The 10,014-nt window shown below is 39.0% G+C and overlaps 1 protein-coding gene and 1 pseudogene across 1 annotated transcript; both read left to right on the plus strand.

Moving 5' to 3' along the window:
- Nucleotides 1-810: 810 nt before the first annotated feature.
- On the plus strand, nucleotides 811-3,270 carry LOC145407548 (rhythmically expressed gene 2 protein-like). The gene is made up of 3 exons (XM_080278470.1): nucleotides 811-854; nucleotides 1,097-1,186; nucleotides 2,517-3,270. Exons 1-3 carry the CDS (start codon nucleotides 811-813, stop codon nucleotides 3,136-3,138), a joined length of 756 nt encoding a protein of 251 aa, XP_080134596.1. The 3' UTR covers nucleotides 3,139-3,270.
- A 163-nt stretch (nucleotides 3,271-3,433) lies between these two features.
- Nucleotides 3,434-8,063, plus strand: LOC145407399 (tetratricopeptide repeat protein 19 homolog, mitochondrial-like; annotated as a pseudogene).
- Nucleotides 8,064-10,014: the final 1,951 nt, after the last annotated feature.

Raw genomic sequence — 10,014 nt, forward strand, 5'->3', positions numbered from 1 at the left:
CTCCATGTCACCCTGTCCAATGCCATTTCACAGCCCTGCTCCCAGCTCGCACCCTCATCTCTCATATACCTCTCCACTCATCCCTTCATCTCATCCTTGGCCTCCCCCTTCCCCTCCCCCCCTCCACCTCACTCTCATACACTCTCCTCATCAGGCTCTCTCTCTCTCTCTCTCCATCCTCTCCACGTGGCCAAACCACCTCAGTGTACCGGTATTTCTCCTAATGCTTTCTATCACATCCACACCACAATGCTCCTTCGCTTCCCCATTTGTCAGTATGTCTTTCCATGCAACTCCACACACCTCTGTCATATAACTCATTTCCACTGCTCTCACTCTTGACGTGTGCCCTTCCAACAAGGTCCAAGCCTCACTTCCATGTGTTAGAGTTGGTATCACAATACTGTACTATCGTGCAGCGACTTTTTTTTACTTCCATGCACCCTTCAGTTCACCTTGAACTAAAGGGGTTAATTTGTAGCTGTTGAAGAAAGGTTATTGCATTTACAGTATATATATAGGTTACAATGTTTACTGAAGAAATTCTGCTTTTTTTTTTTTTTTTTTTTTTTTTTTTTTTTTTAGTAACCAAACTTGTTATTTGATTCACTTAGTTACCTATTTAGGAGTTCCCAGGACAGAGGATTTCATGCCTATATGTCCAGATTCTCTTGCTCTTCACGAAAACCAGTATTCTGCTGCTATAGTTTTTGTTAGTCTTTAGTGCTGCCTCATAGGTATAGATTATTTGTTGGTCACTCTATAATTTTTAAATTCTCTTTACATTTGCTTTCAGGTTGCTTGAATATGATGCTGCGACTTATAACGCTCGATGCCACCAACACCATCCTCATGTAAGTGCAATTTATTAGTCATCCTTCTCTGAATGGTCGTCTTTCTCTTTGGCCCCTATGCTATATATCAGATTGCTGTTATTCATGAGACAGTCGAATTCAAATGAATCTTAGTTGTGTAAGGCAGCTCAAAGATTCTCTCTCTCTTCTTGAGAGTATCCCAGTGTAGAGTAATGTTTGGATGTTTGCTTTGACAGTTAGTTACATTATTGTCTTGCTAATATCCATGTTTTTGTTAACAGGTTCCAGAAGCCTCCAGTCGAGCAGTATGCAGCCATTGGGAAACTGTATGGTTTAAATCCTGATGTGCAAAGACTTAATCAAGCCTTTAGGTATGTTATATTGTACTGTACTTCCTTATGTAATGTTTAATGTAGTAAATCATGTTTTTAAGCCAACTCTTTGATGTGCTTCTTCTATCTTGAGTCCTCTGTATTTTACAGAATTTTGTACTGTATTATACTTACCCTCACCCTGCCCTAGGGTGGGAAAGGAGGTCCGGATGATGAGGATGAGGATATTTTATTTACAGTTGATGATGCTTGGTCTTTGAAGTGCAGTGACAATAGGGAGTTTGAATGCTGTGTGAATATGTGGCTCATTTCACAGGAAGTGCTGCCTATTTTTATGCTTTCTCTTTCCTGGTATATTTTAATAAGAATAAGGGTCAGGATAATGAAGATAGTGGTGGTGATGATTATGATGGTGATATGTTGGTGATGCTATGATGTTGGCCGTGGTGATATGATGATTATGACAATATGACATTGACAAGATGAAGGTAATATTTCCAGTCAGCTGTAGATGGTAACACTGCCTTTGCAACCAGAAAGCCATAGGAGTCTATTTTTACATCATTGCCCTCATATGTCAGTCTCTTGGCTCCCAGAGTGCACTGCTTGTCATCTGTGAGTGGCAGTGAGTGAGTACAGTATTATTAGATATGAATTATGAGCATGCATTTCTAGGTTTTATATGGCTGGCTGTTTCATTTGTTTGGTTTTTTACTTTTCACTTTTCAGTTTGCCAGAAAAGTGATAGTCAGACATCACTTAAAGTTTCTCATCTTAAATGTCGGGACCAACCTAGCCCCGGGCTCCTACGCTCCTCATAGGGCAATGTAGGATTGGATGATGGATGGATGGAATGTGAAACAACTATAAGTTGGACATGCATCATGTCTAACTTATAGTTGTTTCAAGGTCATGGTTGTTGAGATAAAAGCACAAAAAATGTTCATAGCTGTCTGACATAAAAACAGCTTCATAAAGAATCATAAAATTTTTTACAGTTACAAGGATTATTTTAGTGGTATTAGATTCCATTTGTTTTTATAAAGTTTCAGTAATTGGAGTGTTTCATATATGTAGAGATGCTCCACTTACAGGACCATATCCAGTGCTGTGGGAAAGGAGGTGCATGATTCATGGCAGAATTGCTGCAAGTTTGAATTCATTCTGACTCATTATCATATGCTTCAAGCTGTATTACCAAATCTCTCCTTTCATTGAAATGATTATAAAATAACATTTATACAAGATATTCATTGCAAATATTTTAGTAAATAACAACGCTATAATATTAATCATTTGTCTGCAGAAAGTAGGGAGGCCCCCCCCTGCTGAAATCCATACTTGTACTTATGTTTAATTTATTTTGTAGACTGACTTTCAAGAAACTAGAACAAGAATCCCCAAATTTCGGTTCAGAAGGCCTTGGGTGGCAGAAGTGGTGGCTGTCTCTGGTGTCAGGTACATTCAAAGGAGCTAACTGCATTGCTGATGAAGCCACATTAAACCAAGTGGGAAACCACCTCATCAAGCATTTTTCAAGTGCAGCTGCATATGAACTTCAGAACGGAAGTGTGCAGCTATTGGAACAGATATCCAACTATCCTGTGAAAGTTGGCATCATTTCAAACACTGATGAACGATTGGAGGGGATTCTGGTTCAGCTAGGAATCAGGCATTACTTTGATTTTATTCTCACCTCATTTTCTGCCAATGTCTCCAAACCAGATCCAAGAATATTCCAAGAGGCTCTGACTCTTGCTGGCACCCATGTGGATCCATCAGCAGCATTACATATTGGAGATGACTTGAAGAAGGACTATTTAGGTGCCAAATCATGTGGGTGGAATAGCATCCTAGTGTCAGCTAATTGCCAGAAGGAGTGTGAGGACACTGGTCATGAATATGATGGAGCCTTTATGTTTAAAAGCTTAAAAGAGCTCTTGCCCGTACTTGAAACTTATAAATTTGAAAGAGACGTCAGTTCTAAGTAACCTCTGTAATTTAAAGGCTCTTGTGTCCAAAAGCTTCATAGAACTCATGCCTGGGAACTTACAGATTTGAAGGAGAGATAATTTCCAAGTTGCCTCAGCATTTATAATATATGATTTTTCAGAAGATGAATTTTGCAGTCATGTAAATTCTGAGCATAGAGTATAGCAGTTTTGTTTATGTTATGATATCTTGGCATAAAATACACTGATTTAGTTTATCTTGTTTGATCTGAGCATAGTGTTCAGTAATTCAAATATGTTTATTGCATCTCTCGTAACGAACAATAGCCGTGTGATGAGACTGTTATCACGAACTACAGTTAGCCTTCATTAGTGCTACTTACAGACTTACTGGTTTAAAAGAGGAGTGATGACCAACTTAGTATTAAAATCGTGGGAGCCTTTAGGATATGAGGAGGAAGCATACAGAGAAATAAGAAAGACATATGAGGATACCAGTTTTAATGTAATTAGTAGTATAAGTTAGCATCAGCAGTTCAAGAAGCTTTCAGTATTAGAGGAAGGGCGGAGGGAGCTCCAAAAATATTCTTGTTCAAATGAGAGAGACGACAGAGAGAAGACGTGGGGAAAGTGGACATTTTCTTCACTGCTTGCACTCTCCCTGTTCGGTTCTAAGGCAGAAGGGGAGGCTGAAAAAAAAGAATCTGAACTGATTGTCATCATCAAGAGAGGAATTTTAGCTTTAAAGGTAAGATGTATATTTGTACTCTCCTGAAAATCCATACATAGCCCTTTCATCATGAAATTTCTAACCTAACTTGAATACAATAATTTAAGAGCAGTAAGAATTAGATGATCTGGGGGTACCATGAATATAAAAGAATAGACATCATACTTAAATGGTTACTGTGAGTTCAGAAAGTGATCACTTCAAGTCAGAAGAGGAAGTAGTTTACATATCAGTATTTGGAAATATAGGATGCTTAGTTTGGAGATTAAGACCCTGTGTAAAAGAATTCTGCATTTGACACAGGTACAGTATAGGAAGTGTTCATGCATGTCATTTTGTACTGAAGATACTAATGATGGGTAGTATCCCCACACACTTAAAAAACTGAAGTATTCTGGTCAGAAGTCTTAACCTCTTCTGTATGATGGTCCCTTTCTTCTTTAAGTCCGGCATCCAAACAGATAATTTTGTGTACCTGAGGAGAATTGCTTGTAATAAAGAGATTACATAGGCTGCATATAACCTCACCAGTTTGAAAAGTTTATTCTAAGCTTAGTTGGCCAGTTGTAGTCAGAATAAAGTAGCTATAAATGACTTCTTTATACTGAGGGATTTATCATCAGAATGAACTTAGTATTGAAATGAGGTGCAGCATTAGATAATATGAGGAACTCAGCCAATTATTTGGACTGTATTTTATTTGAAACTAAAGATTTTGGAAGCATAATAGACAGTGAGATAGAGGGATGGAATGGAGAGAGGGAGGACAACATGGCAGAGGACAGGATGACATGGTGGCAATTTGTTTGTGGCCATCCCTAACAGGATTAAGGCATCTGGCAGTAGACAGATAATATACCATGAATACTCATATACAAATCAACTGTATTTCTTTAGTACAGTACCGTCGTGTCCAACACGGTAATATTGTCATGCATGGGTCACGTGTTGGACCAAAAACGTGTTGGACTAACAATAGAGCTTATGGGGAAAAATGAATTATGTCAGCAACCCTAGGAAAAGTCACCCTAAATACCTACCATATGCCTATACATATATTGGTACTATTGTAATTATAATAAATGGTACTGTGCTATGAATGATAACTAACATTTTAGGATAGTGTTGGTGGGCTTGTTGGGAATGGAAGGTGGTATCCAAGGCTGTAGGTAGTCCTACTGGGTCCCCAGAGGATGGCTGCTGGCATCACTAGTGGGTAATGGCTGTTCCTCCTCCTCAACCTCCCTCATAAATCCTTCGAAATCACACTCAGAATCACTAACTTCATCCACAGCCATGGAAAGTCTTGCTTCTGCCTGTCCTAGCACTCTGTAATCCTCGGCAAAGGGCATGCTTCTCACACTGTTGCCAGAGCCCCGTCTCGTGACTGTGGAAAGTGATCGCTGTCGCTGACTCAGTAGAGAATAAGGAGAAGCAACTTTGTTTATAAACTGGTACACACGCCGATGAGAAGGGTTTCAAAACAATTGATATTTATTCTAAAATATTAATATGTATTCAGTGTCAGGCTAAATGTTCAATGCTGTAGTACGATACATTCTCTATCGAGTCGCCTGGGTTTTGGTCACACTGTTTTGCCCGTCGTATCCTCGGCAGGAATCCATCCAGATGAATTCCAAATGCCCATGGTATCGTCGGCAATTTTACCACGTTACCGTTCCGATTTACCATCGTATCCTCAGCAAACCTGGTATGAAGTGCCGTGTAATAGCCTTCGACTGCCAAGATCTTGTCTTGGTTTTTTAATATAGTCCTCACGTTGGCATCATTCATGTCGTAGGCCTTGGCAATGTCAACTTTCCTCCCCCCTTTCTTCTTCCTCTCGATGCTTTCTAGCTTGGTGGCCTGAGGGAGGTGCAGACGCTTCTTGGGGTTCTCAGAAGGCTTCCTAGGCATCGTGAGCAGGGTAAAATGCAGTAACAAGGGCAGAAAATGTAGCAAGAAAAAAGCACCTTCCAATGCGAATTATGCGACTGAGTGGCGCTGTGGCGGGAGTAATTTAAACAAAACATCACGTGACAGCAGAAGCATTTTTAATTGGGCGGCATCACGATCATGTCACGATACAGGGCGAGGAAGGCTACTCGATCAGAAGTTTTCATTGGCTGTCATCATCATGGGAATGTCCAGTATGACCGTGTTGGACCGGGGGTGATCGTGCTAGAGGTGAACTCTGCGGATTTCGCCCACTTCTCGGAGCTCTGTGTGTGTTATGCTAACACACTCGTGTTGCAGTAATTAAATCGTATTAAATAATACTAATTATTTGCTCTCCGTGCTGGACGTGAATCGTGCTGGACTTACGCGTGTTGGACGCGAGGGTACTGTACATACACCATGTCATGCATATGTTTGCTGTGTCGTGAGTTACTAAATGAACTGATACCCAAGTTCCTTTGATTGATACTGAACTTTCAACAGAGTGGTGAGCTGAATAAAGCTGAGCAGCTGCTACATGTAGCCCTCAAGACTGCCCAAGAAAGTAGTAATGAGCAGGCTGTCACATACATCTTTGACCTTTTAGCAAATCTTGCTTATCAAAAAGATGAATATTCCAAAGCTGAGAAGCTTTTCAAAGATGTGCTTCAGTGTCTGCTAGCAGGTAAGGCAGGCTATTTAAGATTTTTCATATGAAGCTTTGGGTATTGTATTGCACAAAATTTAGTTATTACCTGAGATAGAAGTTAATAGGGCTAGAAATTGAAAGGGGAAAGAGGTGGTTAGATGAAGCATGTATGGAGAAGCACATGAGAAGGGCTTTTTTTATTTATTTATTTTTTTTAAATAGTGGATTGATTGGCAGTTGTACGTGCAGTACATCTGTAAAGAGAAAAATACTGTAGTAGTTGTTAGTAGCTGTAGATGTAGTAGTGATAATAGTGGTAGAAGTTGTAAAGTTGCACTGTACTAGTAGCCCAAGTGTCATCTGAAACATGAACCTGGTGGACTGTAGACTGCATGCTTTTTTCTAGCTGTCAACCATCCTTGTCTCGGGGTAGGGATGGAGTTGAAGGAAGTTTGTATAATGGGGCAGCAGAGTTGTCCAGTTATATTGGAGCTGCTGCATAAAAGCATCTCTTTCCAGCACCAACAATATCATAAAAAGGAAATATGTGAAAATGATTAGGTGTGCAAGATAGAATCAGGATTCCAGGGGCTTGAATGATGTATGGATAATTGCTTGACTCATATCATTGTTGATATTTTGCCCACATTTATACCAGGTACTTCCATTTTCTTTGTTCCTAGATTATGATACAGTAACATCAGATAATTTAATCAGTTAAGACAAATCCTAACAGTTAGAGGGTTTGTAGACAAATGGTCTGTAATTTAGTGTGGACATAATACCAAAAAGAACTTAATGAAAGAGAGCACATAACTGGATTTGCTGTACTAATCAATGATGTTATTCACAGGTGGCATGGAAACAAATGACAATGCTATTGTGGAGATTAGCTTAAAGTTGGCGAGTGTATACGCATCCATGTCTGATTATGAGAAGGCCGTTCAGGGTTTTCAGTTTTGTATTGCCACCCAAGAAGCGAAGATTGAAAAATATGGTGAGCAGAATTTAGATGAAGACACATTACTGCTGTGGGCGATGAGCATGGACTGGTATGCATGTTTCCTGTTGAATATCCACAAATTTGACTTGGCCAAAAAACACTTTATCAAAGCTTATGAGATGAGCTTGCGTGTCAATGGTTTTGGCCATGAGCAGACTGCAGTTTTATTAAATGATATTGGTTCAGTGTGTTCCCTGCAGGAGTATGCGGAGGCTGTACAATACTGTATTTTGAAAAAGCCATTGCATCAGCTAGGGAATCAAAGAGTGTAAACATTGGTTCATTTTATGTCAACAGAATTTATTAGGTGAGGCTGAGAGATGCTTCAAAGCTTATGAGATGAGCTTGCGTGTCAATGGTTTTGGCCATGAGCAGACTGCAGTTTTATTAAATGATATTGGTTCAGTGTGTTCCCTGCAGGAGTATGCGGAGGCTGTACAATATTTTGAAAAAGCCATTGCATCAGCTAGGGAATCAAAGAGTGTAAACATTGGTTCATTTTATGTCAACAGAATTTATTAGGTGAGGCTGAGAGATGCTGCAGAGAAGGGTTAGTATTGTCAAAAAAGGTAAAAAATAATGATGCTATGGAGGAGGATGAGATATGCCTAGAAGAAATAAAAAAGCAAAAGGCGACTATGTAGCTGCTTGTATTTAGGCCTATTAACTTCTTCACTACAAGGATATCTGTTGTAGTTTATTCATGCTATCTCCATATGCCTTTACTCATTTTTTTGAGAGACTCTTAGAACTGGAGGGGTTAGAGATAGCCTTATTACCCCTTCTGTACTATGGAGTCTTCTTAAGTTGAATATAATTACCTGGAGATTGCAAGAAAAAATGGTGGCCTCAGGCTGAAGGGGTTAGCATGCTGTTTATCTGTACAGACCTTCTAATACTATTCTGAAGTCTGTGGTTTAAGGGTACCAGTTGGGTTCATTGTTATGTGATATGCACTTTTTCATATCCCCAAGATTTTTTTCTGCTATTTGATGCTATGGGGGCATTGGCCAGTCATCTACCCTTAACCCTTTCAACCTGTTAATGTATTATTTCTCTTTTATTCTTGCCACCTCTAGATTATTTTATTTAGTTTAGGAGAGACCCTTGAATTGGAGAGGTTAAATAAAGCCTTCATTCAACCTTCTGTACAAAAGGTCTCCAGCAAACTAAATAAACTAAATCATCAGGAGAATACAAGAAGAAAATACTGTAATATAAACATCATTGTAGCGAAGGGGTATGGTCTGAACTGATCACCTAGCCTCAGGCCCCTGTAAGGGGATAATGTGGGATTTGTTGTTACTGTCATCACTAATCTAAAGTGATCTTGGTATGTTATTGGACAAAAGTTTGCCTAATATTTGGCCCTCTCTAGTTTTCACTTTGCACTTCTGGCTATTTATTTTTTTTTCTAAATTCAGAGAGGATTGGTATGTGTCTCTGCCCATACATGATTCTCTTTGATATGATACACAAAGAAGTAAAGTTATTGACGGGTTCAAAGTGTGAAGCAGATGAATTGGAGTACTAGGTAATATTTTGTCCTTGATTCTGCACAGCTACTTGTAACATAATTAATACAGTAGTTGCTGTTTTGGTATCTTTTTGAAAAATATGATCATTATGCCATGATCAAGACTAATTTATTGTGATATATTTGTTATCTTTATACGAAAATTAGTCCCCTTTTCCTTCATATTTCGTTATCTGTGTATGAAAGTAGTTATTTAAGGTTGTCATTATCATACGTCACGTGCAGCAGATAGACCTGGTATTTTCATGTTGACAGGTAGTCCCATGTTGCTCTTTTCAGACATAGTAGGGCCTGAGGTTAGGCTACTGCTGTCCAGATCATTCAAGCCGTAGGAGACCATCCTATATGCCAATCAGAGTTTACCAGTAGTAGAGTGTTTATATATTGAAAAATTTCCCTGAGGTTTTTGTATAAGTAAATGCTGCTAGGGAATTGGGTGGTCTCCTACAGTTTAAATGATCCATAGAGAGGAGAGGAAATAAGTGAGAGAAGAGAAAAGAAGAGGAAAAGGGAGGGAAAAAAATTGTGGAGGCAAGAAAAATGAGAAGAGAAATCGGTTATACTATAGTAACTTAGCCCTGAGTCCTCTTACACTCCAGGTCCTTTTATCCCTTGGGCTCTTCTAGGCCTGAGTAGAGTAGTGAGAGATGGGCTGCTACCATTGCTATTTTATTTTTATCTTCTGTCTTAGTTTGGTAAGATTTGAGTGCCATTTCCTGAAAGTGTTCTTGCAGCTATGTACCTAAATGTTAATTAAACACACAGTATAGTGGCTTGGTTCAGAATTCTTTGATACATTATGATTTTTGTATATAGGCTGTTTTGTAGATGCTAAGTAGTTCACAGGTCTTCATTGCTTTGGAATATACAAGTAGTTATGATTTTTTACAAACTTTTTTTTTTGGAAAGATTGGATCTAGTTGATAGTCAAAATACTGTGAGCATCATACAGTGAGCTTAGAACAAAAGCTTTAAAACCTTATCTTCCTTTGATCTACGAAACCCTTTAGTCTGAAGATTCGTTCCATTATTGAAAAATGTTGTTCTATATAGCATGA

Source organism: Coenobita brevimanus, chromosome 73, assembly GCF_032717465.1.
Source record: "Coenobita brevimanus isolate Jiangsu-jjx chromosome 73, ASM3271746v2, whole genome shotgun sequence".
Lineage (NCBI taxonomy): Eukaryota > Metazoa > Arthropoda > Malacostraca > Decapoda > Coenobitidae > Coenobita > Coenobita brevimanus.

What these genes read in the sequence shown, in the direction of transcription:
- LOC145407548 (XM_080278470.1), top strand. Translation starts at nt 811, where the DNA reads ATGCTGCGACTTATAACGCTCGATGCCACCAACACCATCCTCAT. An exon ending in GCCACCAACACCATCCTCAT is followed by an intron (nt 855 to 1,096) that starts GTAAGTGCAATT and finishes TTTTGTTAACAG; the next exon opens with GTTCCAGAAGCCTCCAGTCG. An exon ending in AGACTTAATCAAGCCTTTAG is followed by an intron (nt 1,187 to 2,516) that starts GTATGTTATATT and finishes TTTATTTTGTAG; the next exon opens with ACTGACTTTCAAGAAACTAG.